Consider the following 24957-nt stretch of genomic DNA (forward strand, 5'->3'; position numbering starts at 1 on the left):
GCTTTAAAATGTGTATTAATTCCTTACAGAGAAAAACTCTAGAAGACTGGTTTAGCTCCATACCCTGTTACTGCCTATGTATGCCTTCTCTACCAGGCACCATTTCACTTTTCACTATCTGACTCACTCAAAGGCTACCTCCTTTGGAAAAATCTTCCCCAGCATTGTCATTCTCATCTGGAATCCCATCTAACTTTTAACAGAGTACTACATGAACTCACATGTCAATCCTTTCCATTAGTCTGCAAGATCAACAAGATGAATGGGGATTCATTCATCTTTGTATTCTCCAAGGCCTAGCATAAGCTTTGGAACCAAATTAATCTGGGTTCAAATCTCAGTTATGTTAAAAAACAGTAGTTGATCCTATTTAAATATGGTTTTTATGACTTTCTGAGTAAAGCAAAAGAAAAAAGAAAACCAGTTTTCTGACTTAAAAAAAAATGTCATTTTTACATTTAGATGTGGATGTCTAATATTTTTACATTTTACATGTAAGAAAATATGAAAAAAAACCACCCCCTTACACATACAAACAGCAAAAATAGTTAATAATAAATATCAGCTCTGCCACTTGTTACCACATGCCCTCATGAAAGTTACTTAAAATTAACTTCTCTGAGACCTAATTTCCTCCTCTGTAAAATGAAAATACCACCAACCTACCTCACAGATATACTGTGAGGACTAAACCCATGAAAATATACTTGTGCCGGGCATGGTTGCTCACACCTTCAATCCTAGCACTTTGAGAGCTGAGACGGGTGGATCACTTGAGGTCAGGAGTTCAAGACCAGCCTAGCCAACATGGTGAAACTCTGTCTCTACTAAAAATACAAAAATTAGCCGGACGCAGTGGCGCATGCCTGTGGTCCCAGCTACTTAGGAGGCTGAGGCAGGAGAATTGCTTGAACCCGGGAGGCGGAGGTGGCAGTGAAATCATGCCACTGCACTCCAGCCTGGGCAACACAGCAAGACTCTGTCTCAAAAAAAAAAGAAAAATATACTTATACCAGGCAAAATGCCCTTCATATGTAGTAGCTGCTAATGTCCATTCTGCTTTCATGTCAAAACAAAAGATAAAATAAATCAATGATTTTATGAACCACTTTCATTAATTCTTCCTTCTCTTTAGAGTAGCAATTATTTTTAAAACAGACTTCAACTACCTAGAGAAACCTTCTGTGTTCCTCCTGTCTAAGCAAGCTGTACATTTTAAGTAGGACCAACTAAAGAACTCCAAATTGAATTCTTAGGTTTTATGAATCTCATGCGACAGAGAAGTTCTTTATCCTACTCAACGGTAATAGGCCCTCTAAACCTGGGTGGTGTGAATTAAGAAAGCCTGAATCCTAAGACTACAGAAAGCTAACGACTTCTATAACTAATGCGTTCATCATATTAACAATTAACTTATGATGTTCCTGTTCATTTACTGCTATGTTGTCATTTTTGTGGACGATATCATAAGATGCCATATAAAACATTTCTAGGAATCCATAATGCAGGAATATCATCCCAGCTAAATATGGAGTTTCAAGAAAAGCATAATAGTTGCTGATTTTTTCTTCCCCCTCAAGAGATTCCATAAAACAAAGAGGAAACAAATATTACACAACTTACATATGACTAAGTGTGCTTGGGGCAGTAGAGTGGTGAATAACTTTCCTTCAACATCTAATGATACACCAGTTACTGAGGTAGACATATACCTTTTTAAAAAAAAAAAGTTTTCTTTCCAAAAATTTTTATTTGAGACCAGGTCTCGCTCTGTTACCCAGGCTGGTGTGCAGTGGCACAATCACAGCTCACTGCAGCCTCTACTTCCTGGGCTCCAGTGATCCTCCCACCTCAGCCTCCCAAGTAGCTGGGACCTCAGACGCGCACCATGCCTGGCAAAGTTTTGTATTTTTGGTAGAGATGGGGTTTTGCCACATTGCCCAGGCTGGTCTAGAACTCCTAGGCTCAAGTGAATCTCCCGCGTCAGCCTCCCAAAGTGCTGGGAATACAGGTGTGAGCCACCGCACCCAGCCGACAAATATCCTATTTAGTCTTCATGATAACCTTCAGAAGCAGATAGAGATACCATACTATGATGCCCATTCTACAAATGAAGAAACTGAAGGTCAAATAAATTATTATTTTTTTAAATAATTCAGTTTTATTTATTTTGAGATGGAGTTTCACTCTTGTCACCCAGGCTAGAGTGCAATGACACGATCTGGGCTCACTGCAACCTCCACCTTCCGGGTTCAAGCAATTTTCATGCCTCAGGCTCCCAAGTAGCTGGGATTACAGACGCCCACCACCAGGCCCAGCTAATTTTTGTACTTTTAGTAGAGATGTGGTTTTGCCATGTTGGCCAGGCTGGTCTTGAACTCCTGACCTCAGGTGATTTGCCCACCTGGGCCTCTCCAAATGCTGGGATTACAGGCATGAGCCACCGTTCCCAGCCTGAAGGTCAAAGAAATTAAATACCCAGTGAGTAGTGGAGTAATAATTCAAACACAATCTAACACAAAACCCTACTCTTTCTCCTTTACATTACTCTGGCTTCTTGGCAGTATCAACAGATTATGAAGCTAATTTAATTGAAAGCAGTTATAATAAAAATCTATCTCAAATTGGCCTAAAATTTTAATGTCTATATTGAAACAAAAAGGAGAATGCGGGCCAGGTGGCTCACACCTGTAATCCTGGCACTTTGGGAGGCTGAGGTGGGAGGATCACTTGAGTGATCAGGAGTTCAAGACCAGCCTGGGCAACACAGTGAGCCCCATCTCTACAAAAAATTGTTTAAAATTAGCTGGACATGGTGGCACACGCCTGTAGTCCAAGCTACTCAGGTGGCTGAGGCAGGTGGATCACCTGAGCCCAGGTGGTGGAGGCTGCAGTGAGCTATGATCGTGCCACTGCACTCCAGCCTGGGCGACAGAGCAAGATTCCGTCTCAAAAAAAAAAAAAAAAAAAAAAAACAAAACAGAATGCAAAGATGCAAAGTACCTAAGAACCACCCCCCATCCTCCACCTCCGTCAAAATTAAAACCACAAAATACATCTGCTACAATGCAATAATAATGTAGTTGTTAAGACAATTAATTTTCTTAGGTCTCCCAATACTCAGTGAACCTGATTAAAGAGAAAATAATGCCTACGTACAGGGCCACTTATAATTCCTTAATATGTTATTATTAATAGTTGGAGTGTTTACAAATTGTAAGCCTTAAAATATATACACATATCTAGTAGAGCTATGGTAATTTGAACATAAAAGTTCAGTATACTTCAGTATACTTTTTTCTCTGCTACTTCTCGGGTTATGTTTAAAACTGTTAGGATATTTCCATCATTATAAAAGAAGGAATTTTCCATATATGTCATTGTAAAATACTACTTCTGACACTAAAACTCTACCTTATGGTACTGTTAACTATTTGGAGTTCTTTCCCATCTATTACCTCATTATCATCATGTTAATTCTGTGACAAAGTATGGATAAGTATTATTATTATTTCTATTTTATATAGAAGGAACAAAAGCAATTAAGAACAAGTTATAGGCCGGGTGCGGTGGCTCACGCTTGTAATCCCAGCACTTTGGGAGGCCGAGGCGGGTGGATCACGAGGTCAGGAGATCGAGACCACGGTGAAACCCCGTCTCTACTAAAAATACAAAAAAAATTAGCTGGGCGTGGTGGCGGGCGCCTGTAGTCCCAGCTACTCCGAGAGGCTGAGGCAGGAGAATGGCATGAACCCGGGAGGCGTAGCTTGCAGTGAGCCGAGATCGCGCCACTGCACTCCAGCCTGGGTGACAGAGGGAGACTCCGTCACAAAAAAAAAAAGAACAAGTTATTTGCTTAAAGCTAGCCCTTAAGAAAGCCAATTTTAAAACCTAATTACTGGTGCTGATTAATTAGCTCATGGCCCCTGGCTTTTCTTCTTTAATGATTCTCTAGGAGTTTAACTTTATCAAAAGCAATTATACTTACACGGACTGAAATGATACTTTTGTGATTTTTTTCAAATAATTGAGGTATGTGTTATGTCCTGTTTGCAAAATATGTTTAGTAAATACATTTGTCTAACTGTAAAAACAGCTTTTTCCATGTGAGGAAAAAAAAATCATACTATTATTTTAATTGTTTTTAAGAGAGACATAGTGCAAAACTTGGACGGTGGTTTCTCTGAAGACCTCATATAAAACCAAAGCCCAATACTTTTTATTGAGACAGGGTTTCACTCATGTTGCCTGGGCTCTAGTGCAGTGGCGCAATATCAGCTCAGTGCAACCTGTCTCCCAGGCGCAAGCAATTCTCCTGCCCCAGCCTCCCTCAGCCTCCATAGTAGCTGGGACTACAGGTACACACCACCACACCCGGCTAATTTTTGTATTTTTAGTAGAGACGGAGTTTCGCCACATTGCCCAGGCTGGTCTTAAACTCCTGAGTTCAAGTGATCCCTGATTCAGGTTCCCAAAGTGCTGGGATTACAGGCATGAGCCACCACAACTGGCCCAAAGCCCAATACTTTTTAAAAGCCTTGAGTGTTTCTCTTAAGGCAGAATCACCTTGTATGAGGCTTTATATCTCTATATTTGCCTCATGTGGCTACTCATTTGCCACAAATATCTACTCAATTGTTTCATATTTGTCATCTATGCTCTTAACATATACACAAACAAAAAATAACTAAAGTGCTTGAAAGCAACTTTTAAAATCCATTTAAAATTCTTCATGTTTTATTTCTGTGAGAATTAAACTGGCATGACTTAGGATCAGAGACAAGTCATTTCTTGAAAAAAGTACCTGGGGCCAGGCATGGTGGCTGGCGCCTGAAATCCTGGCACTTTGGGAGGCTGAGGCAGGTGGATCACTTGAGCTCAGGAGTTCGAAACCAGCCTGGCCATCATGGTGAAGCCCCGTCTCTACTAAAAATACAAAAATTAGCCAGGCATGGTGGTGGGCACCTGTAATCCCAGCTACTCAGGAGGCTGAGATAGGAGGCTCACTTGAACCTGGGAGGTGGAGGTTGCAGAGAGCCGAAATGGCACCACTGCACTCCAGCCTGGGAGACAGAACGAGACTCTGACCCCCAAAAAAATAAAAATAAAAATAAAGAACCTAATCCCTGATACATTCTGACAGAAGCTAGTATATTGTGAAATCCCTTCCATTCAAAATGATAATCAATAACAACTTAGTGAGGTCTTTTTAGGGATACAGAGAGTGAACTAGGATTAAGGTGACTGTCTGGGTCTAGACAGAAACAAAGGAGTTCTTGAGACACAGGACTTTCAGTTTTAAAGCCAGGATGAGTTGGCTCCTCCTTAAGTAGTGGAGAATACGTCTGGATACTTGATAGCACCCAATGAAAGACTAAAGTTTTTTCTAGCCACCTTCCAAACAAAAAAAAAATCCACAAATTCATTTCTATTTTTACCTTGTGCAAGCACTAATGAGCAAAACAGAAACCAACAAAGGAGGCACAACACTTTTAATGAGAATTCATCACAGTAGAATTAATTAAATTAAATTAAATTTTAAAAAAGAGAAGCCATTTTAAGGCATTATTTGCCTTATGAAAATAAATTTTTAAAAATGAGTTTACTTTTCCTATTGACAAGCTTCCAGCTTTTAAACTATTTTTAAAAGTGACAGATTGAGCAGAAGGTGTTCCACCCTTTGACTTGTGTCAACCAATCTTATGTCTTTTAGCAGGAAAAAAATAAGTCCATCCCTTAAGGGTAGTATGCCAGGACCAAGGAAATAAGTGAGACAACTTTTAAAGAGCAACAGCAAATATTGCCTTCCTTCCACTATCTCAAAACTAGTCACAGTTCAATATAAGTTACTTATACATGGCAACCTGTAAATCAGAGGAATGTGCTTATCATACCTAATCAAACAATTTCAAGCCTAAATACTCCAGCTGTACAGCAGTCCTCTGAACCATAGCAATAAGATGACTCACCAACTGGCAGATGTCTTAGGTTCTACAAATAATGGGTGTCTGCCCGGATGAAAACAAATGTATGTGCCCCAACAGACAAACTCATCCTGCTTGGCTAAGAGAGTAGAGAGACTAAAAAAACTGATCAGTAGTATAGTACTTTATAATGGAAAGAATAATCAGACTTTGCTACAAGATTTTATAATTCATGCAGACTTTCAAAATGTCCAATTTTCACTTACCAGAAAAGTACAAGAGAATAGTACAATAGAATGGTTTTATTATCTAAGATAATAAAAACCAATTTTATGACCCCCAAATTAAAAATAGCTGAAAGTGAGAACTGACATTGAGTTCACTGCTTCAAGAAATGTGAAGTCAGTCACAAGAAAAATAAATCCATATTTAAACCCTCCTATTATATTTAGTGACTTGATGTCAGTTTCCACTCAAGTGAAAATCAGTAGTACATATCTGAGTTCTAGTTCGAGGATGTATATTCTTATGTGAAAACTGACAACATGTCACAGTTAATAAGATATGGGTTTATAAATATGGAATTAAAAGAAACTTACCCTTTCCCTTTGTGCAGCTCTGACTTCCAACCCAGTTTCTATAGAAACAGGAGGACAAGTGCCAGTGCCAGAAGTCTGCCAATTAGAACTCATCTTTGAGTTGCTGAATAATAAAGTCAGATCCCAAAGTCGACTATAGGTTTTTGTCAGTAGTTCCTAAAAAGAAACCCAGGAGGAAAAAAGATGTTTAACCAATTACTGTACTTAGAAATGCTCCCTTTAAAATTGGCTTTAAAAAAAATTGGTTAAATTTTTTTAACCACATGTTAAAAAAATTTTTATTAGGGCTTCAGACTATACTAAAATTAAGGAGCAGCAAACAAAAGAGAGGGTGTCTCTGAAGGTCCAAAACCCTTTTAAACTACTACATTAAAGGAAAAAAGCACTCACACATTAGTTTCAATCACTAAACCTTAAAGTTCAGATGAATCCATTGCTTTTGTGGAGCGAACTTTCAGTAAGGTTACAGCACTGCAAAGGGTAAACTTCACAAATGAAATTTGTCAGGAGAAATGATGGCATAGGTTAAGTCTCCACTAAAAACCTCTCATTTCTAGGAGAAATCTATAAATTACAAATGAACCTTTGAAAAGTCTTCTAGAGATGTTGGCATTGTTGTGCTTGATGAAAAAAAATCCTTCTAAGTCACATATACCAATTTAGAAATTTTAAAATTGTGGGATTGAGTACAATTTTTCAATTGATATCCACATGGTTGCTTGGTGAATGTATTTGAGATTCTTCTATCATAAAAATTTACACATTATTTTTATCTCTTCATGTGCCTCTGAGTATGAAAAACTTACACATTAAAAGTATCAGGCCGGATACAGTGGCTCATGCCTGTAATCCTAGCGCTTTGGGAGGCCAAGGCAGGAGGTCAGGAGTTCAAGACCAGCCTGGCCAACATGGCAAAACCCCATCTCTACTAAAAATACAAAAATTATACAGGCTTGGTGGCTCGCGCTTGTAGTCCCAGCTACTTGGGAGGCTGAGGCAGGATAATCACCTGAACCTGGGAGGCGGAGGTTGCAGTGAGCCGAGACGGTGCCACTGCATTCCAGCCTGAACGACAGTGCAAGACTCTGTCTCAAAAAAAAAAGAAGAAAAAAAAAGTCATTCCTGGCCATACGCGGTGATTCACACTTGTAATTCTAGCACTTTGGGAGGCTGAGGCAGGTGGATTGCTTGAGTCCAGGAGTTCAAGACCAGCCTGGGTGATATAGTGAAACTCTGTCTCTAATTAAAATACAAAAATTACCCAGTGTGGCACACGCCTATAGTCCCAGCTACTTGAGAGGTTGAGGTGGGAGGATCACTTAAGCCCTGGAGGTGGTTGCAGTGAGCTGAGATTGTACCACTGCACTCCAGTCTGAGTGACAAGAGTGAGAGACTGTCTCAAAAAAAAAAAAAAAAAAGGTAAAAATGTCATTCCTGAACCTAATTTGATACACTGCAATTTAGAGTACTATCTGAACACTCATATTGAACCATTCCCTTTAATACATATGAATCTTAATACATTATTTGTCTCTGAGCATTCATACTGAACCATTCAATACATATGAATCTTAATACTACATTATTTGTCACTGTGTACTTTAATAGGTATTTGATTCGTTACGTAAGGAAAATTGATTTATGAAGTTAGTATATTACACTTAAGAAACAAAGGCAATTAGGAACCATTCCTCAATCCTGCCCATATCTATCCCCTCACAGAAAGCTCTAAACCTACCACTACCAAATTTCCTAAATCCTGCAGCACCTTATTAGCAGAGTGTCTCCAATATCCGTACCTGTACTTGTAAAACAGTAACATTTTCTATCTCATAAAGAGAGGTGATGAGGATAGAAAGGGAAGGCAAGAAAAGAGATAAGCATAGCAAAGTAATCAAGAACCAACCAACTAGGATAGGCAAAATAGTAACCCTTTCCCCTACCTTGGTGACAGAGACTTCTGGTAATTTTCTGGTCACCTGAGGCTCACTACGTAAGAACTCCTTTGTTCTACTTTTCTTGTTGAAAGTATTTTTAAAAATGCTTTACAGTAAATGTCACTGACTAATGCACAAATCTAAGAATCCTATGCACATGGAAGAAGATTCTAATTATCAATTTTTATCACACAGAACATTTATATCTACATCTAAAGTACTGCTTCTCAAACTTTAATATATGTACAAATCACCCGAGGATCTTGTTCCATTCAGTGGGTTTGGGGTAAGGCCCTGCAGTTCTGCATTTTTAATAAGCTTCCAGCTGAGACCAATGCTGTTGGTCTGAGGACCACACTTTCAATAACAGATTCTAGAAGACTGAGCAATATACATACTGTACTGAACCCAAATTACATTCTCAAAAGTTTTGTGTTTTGATTTTCAAACAACCCTTAAAAGGCTGATTGTGTGTGTTTGTAGGTATAAAATGTGTCTCTAGAGCAGTGGTTCTCAACCCTGACTGCACGTTACAATCACCTGGGAGCACTTAAAACAAAATGAAAACAAACCTGGGCCTTTGCAGAAACCCACTCAATCTAGATCAATTTATATGAATCTCTGAGAGTGGGCCCCAGTCATTGGTATTAAAGTTCCTCAGGTGATTCCATTGTACAGCCAGAGTTGAGACCGCTGCCATAGAACGCAGAAAAATTCCAATTAAGGGGTCTAGTTTACTGAAGTGTTTCTGTACATAAAGAATATACACAAAAGGCATATATTAAGATACTTATCATAGGCTGGGCACGGTGGCTCATGCCTGTAATCCCAGCACTTTGGGATGCCAAGGCGGGCAGATCACGAGGTCAGGAGTTCAAGACCAGCCTGGCGAACATAGTGAAACCCTGTCACTACTAAAAATACAAAAAATTAGCCGGGCGTGGTGGCAGGCACCTGTAATTGCAGCTACTCTGGAGGCTGAGGCAGGAGAATCGCTTGAACCCAGGAGGCGGAGGTTGCAGTGAGCCGAGATCATGCCACTGCACTCCAGCCGGGGCGACAGTGCGAGACTCCATCACAAAAAAAGAAAGAAAGAAAGATACTTATCTTGGGAGCTAGGTGAAACTATTGATACTCAATTTTTTTTTTTAAAGATATACATCTTGCACTCCTGGGCTCAAGCAATCCTCCCGCCTCAGCCTCCCAAAGTGCTGGGATTACAGGTGCAAGACTCAGCACCCAGCCTGATAGGCAATTTTTTTTTTTTTCAGATGGAGTCTTGCATTGTCACTGGGGCTGGAGTGCGATGCTGTGATCTTGGCTCACTGCAACCTCTACCTCCCAGGTTTAAGCGATTCTCCTGCCTCAGCCTCCCGAGTAGCTGGGATTACAGGCATGTGCCACCATGCCCGGCTAATTTTTTGTATTTTTAGTAGAGACACGTTTTACTATGTTGGCCAAGCTGGTCTCAAATTCCTGACCTCATGATCCAACCACCTTGGCCTCCCACAGTGCTGGGATTACAGGCGTGAGCCACTGCGCCTGGCCTCTGATAGTCAATTTCTATATGCGAAAATGAAAATCAATTTTATGAAACATTAATTTTCCCAGTAGGTCTTAAACTGTGTAATAAAAAATATACACGAATACAGCATCCCAAAGTGTAAATAATTTTACCTGTAATAATAATTATATTGCAGACACTGGTGTAATAACTTATGCTTATGCACAAAAATTTTTCATTAAGTCCTTTTCCTAGGATCTGCTGGTTACCTGAGAAAGGTCAGATAAATTCAGCACTTAAAAACTGTATACACACATGTATCTTATTTGCATAGGATAACAGCCATTTCACAAAAAGACCCTTTAAATTATTTTTTAGCAAGGGAATTTGGTTAAATATCACTAGAAAAACTGCAAGTTATGAAATATAGAAAGCATGGTCAGTGTGTTATATCAGTCATATATATGACTACAGTGGAAACTGTCATGACAGTTTATTGAAAGCAGAAAATACGAAGAGGCATATTCAGAAAATGAGGCATCTTCAGAAGGAAGACTGCTTTGAAAGTTCAGGATGGTCAACAACTATGAGCCCTAAAAAGAAATAAAATCTTTACTATTGTATTTAAATAAAAGAACAGTGCTGATCTCTGAACAGGAACATATTTACAGTCTGACAGAGAATCTGTGAAATGCTAATAACTTATTTTCTTTGGCATCTGAAGGAAATTTATTACTTTCCTCAGACAGGTAAGTCAAATCTTAATCAAATCACATCACTCTCTGCTTAAAACCTACAATGTCTTCCCATAGCAATCAGCACTTAGAATACAATCCAAACTCTTTGTCTGGAGCCTAAAGGCCCTAATTTATAGCTTACCACCTCCTTTCTTCCACCAGACTGTAAGCTCCACAAGAAAAGAGAAAAACGTCTCTTTTTTTTTTTTTTCACAAATATACTCCCAAGATCTAGAATAATGTCCGATATATAATATGTACTCAAATATTTGAATAGTTCATTGGCTACACTTATCAAACACAAATGCAGTATAAATACTGTAATTCATTTACAGGACAAAGATAATCATTTACAGGACAAAGATACTCTCAACTTTACCTATAATGCCTTTGTCTCAATCCTATTGGTAACTTAGGAGTAGTAGATATAGGTGATGGTCCATTAATGGAAATAAGTTTCATGTGTACACACTCAATCCCAGCATCACTTTCAATTTTAAGACTATAGTCACAGTATTTTTAGATAGACATCTGAAAACTCAAAGATACCTCAATCAGTTCCTGGCTGTGTATCCTTCAGTTAATCACAAAACTTTTCTGGTGTCCCTTTAGCATTTCATAAACAAAACAGTGGCCCATCTTCAGGACTGTTATGAGGCAAAATTAAATAGTAATCTAAATTGAGTTTCTTGGAGAAATAATTACATGACTAGAAAACTGTTATGTTACTTAAGTGGCAATTTTAAGTAATAAATTCCATGGCAATTGCAGTTTTGTTCTCCTTGCCTGCTGCAACAGCTTTAAAGTTATCTTCTAGAAGCTCCTCTCAGTTTCTGAGACAACACAATTCTTGTTTTCCTATCTAGGCTTTTTTCCAGCACCATCTTCTCTTCCCATGCCTCAAATATGACATTATCCTAAGTTTACCTTAGTACTCTACTCTCTATGGGCCAGTGTTGCTCAACACATGGCCCACTGACCACAGAATATATCAGAATTACCTGAGGGGTTTGTAAAAGAACAAAGACTCCTGAGGTCATGCTGGTCCTAACAAATTCCAGAATGTCTAGGGGAGGTACCAAGGGCCTGTACGTTTCCCAAGTACTGCCAATGTTCATAAACTATAGTTTGAAATCCACTGCCCATTTTTTCAGGTTTGCAGCTTTAACCTCATTCCTAGCCTCCACAAGTACGGTAACCAAGAGAGCCTTAGCTGGGACAAAGGCCTGGTTAGAACTGTGGCTCTGTCACTAAACTGTCAAATTATGGTCTGTGGTGAGACTAAATGAGACAACGTGCGTATAGTACTTGGCAGAATCCTTGGCTTGAAGTAGACAGTCAATAAATGACTGCTATCAATGTGCCCCAAATGATCTGTTTCCACTCTCCACCCCTCAAACTGGCCTACTCTTCAGGATTCCCTATTTTTGTTGACCCAATCATTTTACTAGTATTCCAGGCTTCAGTTTGCATCTTATCTTTTCCATCAATCCACAAGCTGCTATATTCTTACTTATGCTTGTCTGCCTGACACGTCCACCCCGGCCTCTCTCCACCATTCCATGTCCTACTCTAACAAATTATTTTGTAAAGCCTTTCTTGACCATCCCAGTTTCAAGTAACTTGTTCATATGCTCATTTATACACCTATATCACCTATAAAAATTCATTAGAGGCAGGGCGCAGTGGCTCATGCCTGTAATCCCAACACTTTGGGAGGCTGAGGTGGGGGGATTGTTTCAGGCCAGGAGTTCGAGACCAGCCTGGCCAACATGGTGAAACCCTGTCTCTACTAAATTACAAAAAATCAGCCAGGTGTGACAGCACACACCTATAATCCCAGCTACTCAGGAGGCTGAGGCAGGAGAATCGCTTGAACCCAGGAGGCAGAGGTTGCAGTGAGCCAAAATCATGCCAATGCACTCCAGCCTGGGTGACAGGAAAAAAAAAAATCATTAGAAATTAACTATTCACCTGTTTAATAGTTTCTCCAATTAAGAATACAAGTTGCTAAAGAGAATAGACAGATCAAAATAACTTATTGGTTGCTAAGACCAAACTTGTCTGAGGTTTGAAGGAATTTTGTTATTCAATAAATTCTTCTGCCAAGATTTTAAAACTAGATAATTCAAGTTATTACGTTAAAGGATCTTTAAACAGGGAAGCTCAAAAAGACTAAACTGAAATGGGAGATAGAGGTGATGGTCAGAAGCCATAATCAGATATACTATTGTCAGAAGAAAAATAGATGCTCTGTAAGCTGTAAACACTAAATATATTGCCTCAGATAAACAGCTTATAAACAATTATACAACTTAAGCTATGGAAGTGGCAATTTATAAAATTTAGGTTGTTTTACTGAAATCAGGGTAATCCTCATTTTCAATTTTAGTACTAACAACAAAGCTTTTCAAATTGAGCCCAAGTCAACTTGGAGGTGTTCCTGGAAGTAGTTCCTTTACAGAACCGTAAATTTAGATCATATGAAGGATGCTGGGAAACCACACAAATACTTCAAAAGGGAAGTTTCCAATTTATAAAACCAGAACACTAACACTCAATCCAGTTAATTTTTTTCACAGTGCAGCTGGGAATAAATAAAATGATTTCATGAGTAATTTCAAAAAATTGTCATGCTGTGTACCTTCCCCATTTTGTATGACATGGTTTTATACACAAATAAACAAATGCCCTGTCTGCAACTTTTTTTTCTTGTTCTTACTAGAGAGATGAAGCTTGAGACTTTAAAAAGATACCAGACATATAGAAATATGTAGAAAGTGTAACATAATCTTTCTAAATCTCCATAGTGATTTAAAATATTTGCTTACTAACTGGAAAAAACCACTCAGCGGGCTCATGGTGTGAACTAGCAAGAAAAAGAAAACACACTGAAAACTGACATTTCCAACAAGTATAAAATGTTTAAAGAAATGCAGGGGAGAGACCATTTAGAAAAGTCTCAGATGGCAGCCATCATCTCATAACCAGCTGTTTTAAAAATTCTTATGACACACTGAGAACCTGAAAAATTCCACTGTACTTCGTTTTTTCCCTTTTACCATATCAAAGTATGGGTACATAAGCTGCCTAGCAAAACAATCCAAGGAGCTCTATCTTGTGGAAAAAGTAGCTAGTATAGATCAGCTATTGTAGTTACTAGATACTGGATGTCTTCTAGAAGAGATGAAAAAATAACAATTCTATTCAAAAATTTTAATCCCATTTGAAATAAAGCAAGGAAACCTAAGTTGTATTATATACTAACAAAGCTGGGCTTGTGTTAAGTTGCCAAAGCTTCAAACTTGATTAATGTGGGGAAGAAGGGCTCAGAAGGCTGGTAAAACTAAATAAATACTGAAAATGTTAAGGGGAGACAAAAGCCAGACTTCTCAACACTGCTTATTAATTTCCCTAAAGTTAAGGTTGCCTAATTTTATAATCTCTCTGTGGGACAAAAGAAAGAAAAAAAAATCCTGGCTAAAATATGTATCATTCACAATCTGATGGCATACTTTCTTTTGTTGCTGTTATAAACTGTAATGTCTTAACTCTGAAGTTTAGAAATCAGTATTTGTAAATAAGCAATGTTTTTACAGCAGTAAGTCCTCCTGCATCATTAAATCATGACTAAGGGTAAAGGCCAAGGTTAACAGCAAATGTCAAAATTTTAAAGGACATAAAAGCTATAGGTACCAAATCCATAACCAAGATTTTAAAACTTTGGCTCCCACATTAAAAGTATTTTTTTAATGTTAAAAATAAATTTAAAAATATCAAGTAGAACAAAAGTTCTGACCTGAAATATGACACTTCGGTGAAGGAAGCTAGTAATGGCAGCAGAGTGCCTTAAGGCTTCCATCCAGAGAAACAGACCCAAAACATTAAAAGCCCTCACCCTATTAATTATAATGCATTTTGACCTCTAAAAACCCTCTTACCTGTTTACAAGAGTTTATACAGCTGTTTGCCACTGGAACACCACCTTGCAGAGTATAACCGTGGCATCCTTTGTTGATAATCACCTGTTGCCTAGCAATCATCATCCCGCATGGAGACAGACAGCACTAGGGCTCTTCCATCCGAGGTTAAAATTCAAAACAAGCCCAACAAGCCTGCATTTCAAGGTGGTCTTCGTCTGCAACTAGTTAAGTTTAAAACTGGCAAACAACAACAATGGTGTCTGAAGCCAATGGTGCAGCATTGCTGGCTTCCTCTTGAACTCCAGCGTTGTCACCGTGCACTGAAGTCTCCTGCTGCAAACAGGGGAGTTGTTCTCCTGTACTGGGAACAGGCTTCCAAAACTCAGGAGCCCCTGTACAGGATAATGCAGGAACTAAAGGCAAACATTTTTCCTCCTTAAGGATGCCTCCATCTTTTTCCTCACAATCTGTACTACCAACCGAAGTGACTGGGCCTGAGTGTGCGTTCGTACCTATGAAACCGTCACGGTGCATGCACATCCAAGGCATGTGGAACCAAAGGTCAAATAAGGCACAGATACCAAGTAACGGTTCTAATTACAAACGCTAGCTCTCAGGAACTCTTCATCCATTCAGAACTAAACCCATCACTGCATAACTCTGGTAAGAAGCCCCTGGAGACGGAGGAGCTCCTCAAATGTGTCAGGAAAGGCTTTATTAACATCATCATTAACATTTAAAAAGCAAACGGAGCATTTCTCCTTCTTTTGGCAATTTGGTGCAAATGTTAAGTGCAAGATAAAGCAATTTCAAACTTTTCTTCAAATTAAAAATGAAACTAAGGCCAAACGTGATGGGTGAACAAAATAAATCAAAACTTAAATTTCAGCAACTCCAGCTCTTCAAACCAGCAAAAGCCCCCGACTCAGGCACTGTGGTGAGGCTTAGGGTGCCTGCCCCGGCTTCTTGCGTGCCAGCAAACAGCACCATTTCCTCATCACGTTGAGAACCGAGAAGCAAATGATCCCCTTCACTGCAAACAAAGGGGGTCAACAGTAACACTAGTGATCCTTCAGAATTGACACACCGTGATAGTCAAAATGAAATTGATGGTCTCCCTGCTTCTTGCTCAAGACATACAAGATCTGAGCAGCAGCAAGTACCCCCTCGGCTGCAAACAAAGGGGTCAAAGGTTTGCCGTCAATTCACTTCCAGGCAGAAAAACATTTTCCTCAAAAGAAACAATTTATTTAGAATAAAACAAAAGCAGCTCAACTGTGAGCGCACGTTTGAGACAGCTACTCTTAAGCTGTGTGAGCCATAAAAAGGGTTTTTCTTTACTTTTCCAGAAATCTTGTGTACACAGCACAAAGCAAAGAGGTCATTTTTTTCCACTTAAAACACCGGCATTGGCATCACAATAGCAGATACACAACTTTAAGCTGCCATTTTAGTAAAATGCACAAATACTAAACAGATTAGCTTTCTTCCATCAGAGGCCCATGTAAACTCCACATAAGCCACAACTTCTCTTCAAAAAGGTCCATTAGAGCTTTGAATTCCATATCTTCATCCGCTGTTCAACCAGTTTTGCTTGCGGGGGGGGAAAAAAAGGTTATTCAGTACAAATGTTTACAATATTAAAAATATATATATTTCCCCTATGCCATTATAGATGAACATAACATTAACAAGACCTTCCTGGATGGTTCACCTCAACTTCAAAAAGCACCAATAATACCCATTGGCATAAACTTTGAAATGAATTTACTGTATGAACAGACATATAACAAGTAGAACAATAGGGTGGGTTTTTTTAAAGACTGCAATTGAAGATAACAGGACTGAAAATATCCTTTATACTCATGTAACTGAGTAAAACATGTCGGAAAAATTCAGAAAAAAGTTTCACAATCAATTTATAATCTATCAATATATTCTAAATATAACTTAAAAAGTGAAACTATAAAAAGGTGAAGTTTAGTCAAACTTTTGCCCCATCTATTTTCATTCTGTAATTTATATGGAGCAACATAGACTACTCCATTATTGTAGAAAGGGGTCGATACAAAGCCATTTAAAAATCCACCCTCATCTATGTTACCAAAGACAGCAGCCGTTATTTTAAGAAAACACTCATACAAATAATTGTTAAACAGCCAAAGAACACTTCAGGAATCTCACTTTTCAACTCTGTTTAAACCATACATATAAAACTCTTCATTAAGTTTAACATTTCACTGTAGTTACCTGAAATCATTTTCTCCCTTTAGGGACACCACTATAACCACTATAACAGGGTCAGCGCCATGTTTTCTCTCTTCTTGTTCTCATACCTAACTCCTATCTGAAAACCAAACCCTGTGACAGAGACAGAAAAAAAAAATGTCCAGAAATTCTCTCCAAAATTTTTTTTCACATAAAAGGTCATTAAGGCCCTCTTCTCAAGAGGATTTCCTAATTCTGTTACCAGAGTTTTTGGTGAATGGTTCCTATATGGACCCAAACTATAGTTCAAGCTGTATATGCATAATGAACAATCTACCTTAAAAAAGTGGATTTACATTTTTTATTTTTAAAAAAGCATTGTCAGTGAAAACCTGCTAATAGTTTTTAAATAAACCTAAACAATGTCTGACTCTGAAAGCAATAACCAAACACCTGACTCTTATTACTAGACCTAAAATGATCTGTAAGTGAGTCAAGAAGAGCCAGAGTATATTTTACCTTCAAAAGGTGACAAATGCTTATAACCAGCCAGGCGATGGACATTTTAAGATGTAATCCTCAAAAGAAAAACTCTATCCACTCTCAGTTGAGAGTCAAAGTACACCAGAAATTTAAAATTTGTGTGAAAAATTATTGATAGGAATCCCAACAAAATACTTAACCAGAAAGTTAAGCAGAACTATTGACTAGGTATTGATTGCTTAATTTTCCATAAAACTTGAAGCTGTGATCTAAAAGTCTTATCTTCATCTTTTTACCAGTAATACTTAATAGTCATTAAATGATATCCTGAAGTTTTCTTTCCATTCATTTTAACTGAGTTCCAGAAAAATCAACTACATTGAAATAATTAAAGAAGAAAGATAGAAAAAAATTGGTTGTCACAAAGAACATTCAACGTTGGGATTATTAAATCCTGGCTAATGAGAAGTAGAACCGGTTTTAGACTTTTGCTTTCATTCGAATTCTTAAGGTTTAACTAGATACTTTATGGATATTATGAACCTGCACAAAAGAATGGGCAGTACAAATAAGAGGTTCATGTGGACTATGGCACTCTGTAGGTAATGACCAACTAAACATAATTAGTTTTTTATAATACATACATTTAGAAATGGTATCAAGCCATTGTTTCAAAAACACTGAAGCACAAATTGCCCAGACCTAACAAAAGCAGCAATGTCAGGTAAAGATTCAAACAAACATGGAGCAAAAACATAGTACTCTTCTGTAAGCTGTCACACTAACAAAAAACAAAAAACAAACAAAAAAAAGAAAGTAAAAGAAAAGAAAACACACATTTTGGATGATAGTAAAATTAGATGTCATGGACTTCACTCTTCAAAAGAGCAAAATCATTTGTCCAACTATCTCAACAAAAGATATTCAAAAATTAATGGTTAGTGAGTTTATTTAAACTGGAAAAATGTAGCTGGCCACAAATTATACTATGAGCCCACATATGCAGACTCCACACTTGCATTAGTTTCTGAACAGGTGTCTACTCCAAACCAAGCACAGCTTTTTGAAAGCAAGAAGCATCAAAAGTCTTCATTATAGGATTTCAGGTATTTTCCTAAGAGGCACAAGGACCTTCATGCTCATAGCCCAGAACCTTCCTTCTCTCAAAATGGCTAGTTTTTCCAGTTTAAAAACAAACAAACAAAACCCCCCACAAAACCTGCAAACTTAAAAAATTATAGATGCATAGTGAAAACCAAGAGGGATGACACAGCAGTGATGACACTTTCGTGCTGACATGCATTAGACACCTGTCATAATGGAAAATAAAAATTACATGACATTTCCCTGGGTTATTATTGGTGCTATTTCAAAACTACCAGCTTTGATAACAGAAAGAAAACAGTTGGGTTCTGCCAGGCTTCAAGTTAAGTCACTTTCATAGAACAGAAACATGACCATGATCCAGAAGGTCCAAAAGTCTCTTAATCATAATTAAATATCAAGGGCCTTAGCTGAAGTCTTCAGTACTTAAATCAAGGGAGAAAAATATACTTAACTAATGACCTGACAAATTAGGGGTGGGACAGAGGAGATAGATTAAAAAAAAAAATCCATTACTGTTAAGCAGCAAAAGTCCTTGTTGAGAACTTGATATCATTCTCACCTTTGGAAAAAAAAAAAAAAAAACTGTGAGGCTAAGTTAAACGATCCTGTATTAATTCCAGGTATCTGGGAAAATAAAACAATTAAAAAAGGTTTTCCTACACTGACATTTCAATTCCGTAGCTGGAGAGCAGTTGAGAATATTAAACATAAAATTTCCAAGATGTTCAAAACATTTCCAATAATGTAATGTCACTACTGTTTAAATATGAAAATAAAAAGACAAGCAAAATTTTAAAAGAGCACATCAAAGGCATTTTATGATGACTTTTTAAGAAATTCTGCAATCCAAATATGGCTGATTTAAACACCCACTGAAATAAAAGATGACTATGAGCCTGCAGACAACTCTTCTTTCTGTTATTGAAACCAGAAATTTGAACTGATACAAAAACAAAAACTCATCTTTGATGAAGAACACTTAGTTTTGAAATATGCACAATTTGAACTGTACCTGCCACACCTCTCTGAAAAAGTCAGTAAAAACACCACCACACACCAATAACTGACCAAAGAATTCTGATTTTAAAAGCACCTACTCACTTCTTGCATACTAGTGTAAGCATAAGACATATATGGTTTGTAACATAGTCCTTAATTTTTACTGAACAGTTACTGCTACAAACCAAAAGTGCATATATGGGATACAGAACTCTAGAACAAATGATTTAAAAAATGCATGTTAAAGCAAACTCTCTGGGAATAAACTGTATCTTAAGAAATACTCAAATACCTGATTAAAATAATTACATCGCTATACAATTTACTAGCATATCTTTGAGATCCCTGATCAAATTTCAGTCACACACATTTCTGGTAAAAGAATCATTTACCTACACACCAATCGAGTCATTTTTAGGTGGGTATTACTCTCTTTATATGGTCAGTGGACTCCTTTCTCCAAATTCTGACTTTTCAAAATTTTGGTTTTGTAACTGAGAATTTTTTAAGCTCAAGATTAAAAAAAACAACTGAATAGAGGAAAAAAATTACTCATAAGGGTGGGAACTCCTAATTAAAGCAAATCTGTCTGCCTGCTACCTTTAGGGCATCCCTTTCACTTAAAATAATAGCTAAACAAAAAAATAGCTAAACTGTCCTGATTTCTATTTTAAAGACGTTTATAAAAATATAAAAAAGAAAATGCTACAACTAACAACTAAAAAGAAAACTGCATCTGATGCTGTATCCCATTACACATCACAAAACAGGAACCATTTCAAAGTAGTAAATACAAGTTACACATGGACTTTAGGACGCACCACGGACAATGATCATGACCAGGTAATCTTCTTCAGATTTGGCCAGTGCCTTGGCAGGGGAATCCAGGAACTGCTGGGAGAACTCACAAGGTGGGAAGGCATGAAGGACCCCGGTGTTTTCCTTGTCTTTGTTGCCCCCCACAGGGAGGCTGATGACCCCGGCTGCCTGCTTTTGCTTTAAGTAGGACACAAGGTTCCTAAGTGGCCTCTGAGTAGAAGTGGCAGTGTCTGATGCAGCTGAGGAAGAGGAGGACCGGCTGTCAGAACTTCCAGGCACAGCCAGAAGAATGGCATAACCATTGGGCCCTGCTACTTTGATGCGTCGAGTTACTTCATCCAACTTGGGCTGGTCCAAACGGAGACGCTGAGTGATCTTGAGCTGAGCCACTTTGCCTCCAGTTGAACCCTCCACAAGAAGACTACTAGCCACTTGGAGGTCACCCTGCAACAGATGCATGTTGGAAGGAAAGTTGCTGTTCTTCAGTAGAAGCATGCCCTGCCAGGCCAAACAGAGTTTGGGAGAGGCTGATGCCGCAGGGGCTGTCCCCCCATCCTGTTTCTGGGACGGGGACTTCAGCTTGGAGGAAGCAGTGCTGGTGCTAGGTGCACTCCCATCAGAGCGGTCTTCTTTTTTCAGAGGGCTTTTTCCCTCAGTGGGAGCAGCTGTCCGGTGCTTCCTATCTCGTTCAGCTGATGCAGAGTTTTTACGGTCTCGCTTGTCACCCTGGCTCTTCTCCAAACTACCTCGTCTGTCTCTGATTGGAGAGGGCCTTTCCAAGAGAAGACGGGAAGATCGATCATTGTCGCTGTTGTAACGATCCCGGCTGCTGCTCAATTCTGGACTGCGGTCAGGAGAAGGAGCGCAGTGACGTTTTCGTGGGCGGTCACTCTCAGGAGACCTATCCAGATGACGTCCTCCACTCTCCTCAGGCAGCCTTCGCTTCCTAGGCTGGTCTCTGCTGCTGGGCAGATCTCGATCACCTCTGTCCCGGTCCAAGGACCAACCATCCCGCCTGCGATCCAGGCTATCCAGTGGCTCGTAAGCAGGCACAGAAGTAGCTGCAGTCCGAGTGCTGCGTTCTCGGACTGGGGGTGGTGGTGGCACCCAATCAGAGTCAGGATAAAGGTCCCTATCACGATCTCTGTATAGTAAGGGTGGTGTCCTATCCCGAGCACCCCTCAAAGGGTCAGGTGCCCGATGTCCAAAAGCATCTGTCACCAGCTCATAATGAGTCAAGGGCAGAGGCTGCAGATACTGCTGCTGGTAACGATGTTCGGTGTCGGCAAAGTCTACTCTAAGGCGTCGATCTGGGCCACCAAGTGGGAAGCCCCGCATATGGGTCCAGGCAGCATGCGCTGCATCCAGGCTTTCATACTGGATATATGCCCAACTATCACCTTTTCGGTAGTCTATGGTGCGTATGGTGCCAAATCGATCAAATTCTCGTGCCAGGGCAGCAAGAGGAACCCAAGGTCCCAGGCCCCCCACCCAGAGGCGGGTGGTGGGTGTGGCTTTACCATAACCAATTTTGATAGGATTCCGAATTATAATTTTGCCGGACATTGCTAATTTGGCCCGGTGAGACATATCTAAGTTCTCAAATTTGAGAAAGCCGTAAGTACTAGTCTGGCCGCGAGAAGGCCTCTTGATATCTACTTCTGTGATGACTCCAAAGCGATCAAACGCCCTTCTTAGATCACTCTCCGTTACAGTGATGTCTAGGTTGCCCAAGAAAAGCGTCCGGTTAGCTCGCTGATCATCCTCGGGTGAAATCTCATCCACTTCTCTGAAAGGAGCAGCACCTGCTCCAGCTCCCACCCTTGGCTCAAGACTGTATGCAGGGCGCACTCTCTCATAGAACGGGTAGTCTCTTTCTCTCTCCAGCTCTCGAGGCAATGGTGGCGGAGGTGGAGGGGGCAGGCGGCCAAGAGCCAACTGCTGCAGCCGGTAGTCTCTGTATCCCAAAGCAGCGCCACCAGGGGAAAGTGATCTCTGGCCTCCACCACCTCCAGGGGGGTGCCGGTGACCACCTACAGAGGCCCCGACCACGCTGGCTGATGGAGGATAAGTATCTTTGTCTAAAGGGGAGCGGCTGCGGCGCCGGCTCACATACACAGCTTCTATCTTCAGAGGCCGGTCATAGAGCACCAGGCGGCCTCTGGCATGCTTGGCAGCCCGCGCGTCCTCTGGCCGCCGGAAGTTCACAAAGGCTACCCGCTCATCCCCGCTGCCAGAACCCGACAGATGACTGATTTTCACACTTACATCACCGAAGCGTTTGAACTCATGAAACAGGCCGTCCTCCACCGCTTCGTCACTAAGCTGGGACCCCAACTCGCTTATCTTCAGAGTCTTGTATTCCGCGCCGTCCCCGCCGCCGGGAGCTGAGGAGGCGGCCCCAGAGGAACGTGACTCCCCGCCTCCACCCCGGGAGCTGCTGCGCGACTCGCCCCCGCCCGAAGAATTTTTGGTGCTCGGGGAGCTATAACTATGCAAGCGGCTACTGGAGCTGCCCCCACCGGTGTCATACTCGCGGCTGCCACCTCGACTGCTGGACTTGTCCAGGTGGAGACTCCGCCGCGACCCACCGCCGCTATCGGTCTTTCCGCTGCTGCTCCCATTGCTGCCACCAGAGCCCCCTAACTTCTTGCTCCGCTCTCCGCGGGAAGTCGAGTCCTCACCACCACGGGAGCGTTTGGCCTTCACTGGCGAGCGCTCTTTTCCCTTCATTGTTGCGGGTCGTCGGAGGTCGTCTCCGCGGAGCTGATTAACCCGCCGCCCCGCGCTCGTTTCACACAGCGGAACCGCACGCCGCCATCTTGGACTCCGCCGCGGCACAGGGTCCCGCCCCGCAGTCCTCATTGGCCAATTAGCTCTCTCTTCTACAGTCTCATTGGGAAAATTATTTGTCTATCTTTACATCTCCCCGCGCTCCAGGAAGGCGCCCGCCCAACCACTGTTATTGGGTTCCCAACCCCCTAGTCAGAGTACCTCATTGGTTACATTTGTTGTCTATCTTAACGGTTCCTCGCGCCAGACTGTAGCTCCGCCCCTCGCACTCTGCGGTCACGTGACCCAAAGTGTGGAGGTGTTGATTGGACAAAAAGTCTGCCCTGTAACGGTACTTCTTGCTCAGTGAAAGCAGCAACCCCACCTCCTCATCCCTTTCATTGGCTTATAAACCCGTCCTGTAAACCACTATTTGGGAGGTCGGGCCATCAGTTTCGGCGTTTTTTCCAGAGAGGCAGGCTCACAGCGATATCGCGAGAGACGGTGAGCTCCCTCTTCCGACCCCCTTTTTCCAACTCCTCCGGCGGCTAAAAGAAGTTTAAATCTGATTGGATCTCGGCAAGGAAGTTGATAGGCTGAAATAACTGTCCATCACTCGCTTAAAGGGGTAGGCCCGTATAACGGAGGAGGCTGACTGAAGGTGAAAGACTAGAACACGTGCTTGCTGTGCGAAGTCACTTAGATGTCGCGAGAGGGTGACTGTACGCCAGCCCCGCCTCCCCGCGTTTTCAGCGTTCTCCCCACAAACATTTGTTAAGTTCCGTGGGGTTTTGGCTGTGCTTCGGCCCTTGGAGTTCGAAACTTCTGAGCTCCCTGCCGTCCTATCTGTGCCGGCCAAGGGGCGGGGCAGGCTCTCCGGCTGTCGGGGCCCTCCAGTCCCTCAGGAAGCCGTCCTGGGACGCCTAGCGGACACCATCTTATGTCGCTGTGGTCGCTGAGTGAACAGCCGGGGGAAATCCCGCCCCCCGCGCGCGGGAGAGTGCCGCCCGCAGTCACCCGGGCCCTCGGGGCAGGGAGTTCACGGTTCCTGCAGCCTCGGGTCATGCTGACGCCCCGGGGCGGTGCTAACACGTAACACGCGGGACCTCGAGAGCTAAGAAGCAGGGCGGCTAAGACGCGGCTCTCGCCCAGGAGCCCGTCTCTCCCGGGCGCTCCCCGTTCCCGCCCAAGTACTCCGGGTAACCGAGTGGAGTGACCGTCGCTCCCCGCCTCGTGGCCCGCGGGCGGAGCCGGAACTGTCGAGACACAGCGGACGTGTCTTTGGGCGGCATGTTTTATGTTGCGAATCTGTGGATTTTTAAATTCTGTATTCCCGTAAAATAGCAATGTTTGTTTTTAATATGTAATGCTTCTGCCGTGAAAATCACCAAGCGAAATTTAGGCTGCATGCAGATATGTCACTTGTTTTTCCCCCTGTGGCTTCTTGTAATCCCTTGGCACTCTTATTGTGTGTTAAAAGCCAGCAGCACAGGCACCTTGCGGCCGCTCCAGATCCACCTCGTTTGGCTCCCTCAGTCGTTCGCCGTACAACTTTCCATAGAGCGTTACTGTGGCGGACAGAGCACCTGTGAGAGGTGCAGGCGATGCCGAGCTTAGGGGGGTATGGCCTGTGCCCCAGCACTCGCCGGTTGCTGGAGGGACGCAGCGCTGAGGTCAACACAGCCTTTAGACTGTCTGCAGCCCTCCCAGGTATGCGCCGGGGCGGAGGTTATGAGGATTCTTGTATTGATCCGGTCCTCAACCCTATTTCCCAAGATCCAATCTATAGTAGAGGGTGTGAGGTGTTTTTAAACATGACATTTTTCAAGGTAACAATAATATCCCAAAAGCTGAAACCTAAACTTAAAAACTGTGTTAAGATTAGGGACTGTAACCTAAATTTAGCCTTGGTTGAGCCATCGTTTTTGTAAATAATCCTGAAGAA

The 24957-nt window shown here is 41.3% G+C and overlaps 1 protein-coding gene and 1 long non-coding RNA gene across 7 annotated transcripts in view; one reads left to right on the forward strand and one right to left on the reverse strand.

Annotated features, from left to right (window-relative positions):
- The window catches only part of RBM15 (RNA binding motif protein 15), a 39265-nt gene extending 16071 nt beyond the window's left edge, over positions 1-23194 (reverse strand). For 2 of the 6 annotated variants that reach the window (XM_058439481.1, XM_058439480.1), the window contains exons 1-3: positions 20243-23194; positions 14643-16985; positions 6524-6679 (exon numbers count right to left, since the gene is read on the reverse strand). In XM_058439481.1, coding sequence (XP_058295464.1) covers positions 16915-16985; positions 20243-23105 — 2934 coding nt within the window. In that variant the 5' untranslated portion in view covers positions 23106-23194 and the 3' untranslated portion in view covers positions 6524-6679; positions 14643-16914. Of the gene's footprint in view, positions 1-2126; positions 2455-6523; positions 6680-11119; positions 11349-14445; positions 16986-20242 lie in introns of those variants that run through there. The other 4 variants (XM_032155058.2, XM_032155059.2, XM_058439479.1 and 1 more) reach the window with 4 other exon arrangements.
- LOC116469634 (uncharacterized) overlaps positions 23146-24957 on the forward strand; it is a 55998-nt gene continuing 54186 nt past the window's right edge. The window contains exon 1 of the long non-coding RNA XR_004248305.2: positions 23146-23516. This is a non-coding gene — a long non-coding RNA (uncharacterized LOC116469634). The remainder of the gene's footprint in view (positions 23517-24957) is intronic.

This window comes from Hylobates moloch, unplaced genomic scaffold (genome assembly GCF_009828535.3).
Source record: "Hylobates moloch isolate HMO894 unplaced genomic scaffold, HMol_V3 SCAFFOLD_5, whole genome shotgun sequence".
Lineage (NCBI taxonomy): Eukaryota > Metazoa > Chordata > Mammalia > Primates > Hylobatidae > Hylobates > Hylobates moloch.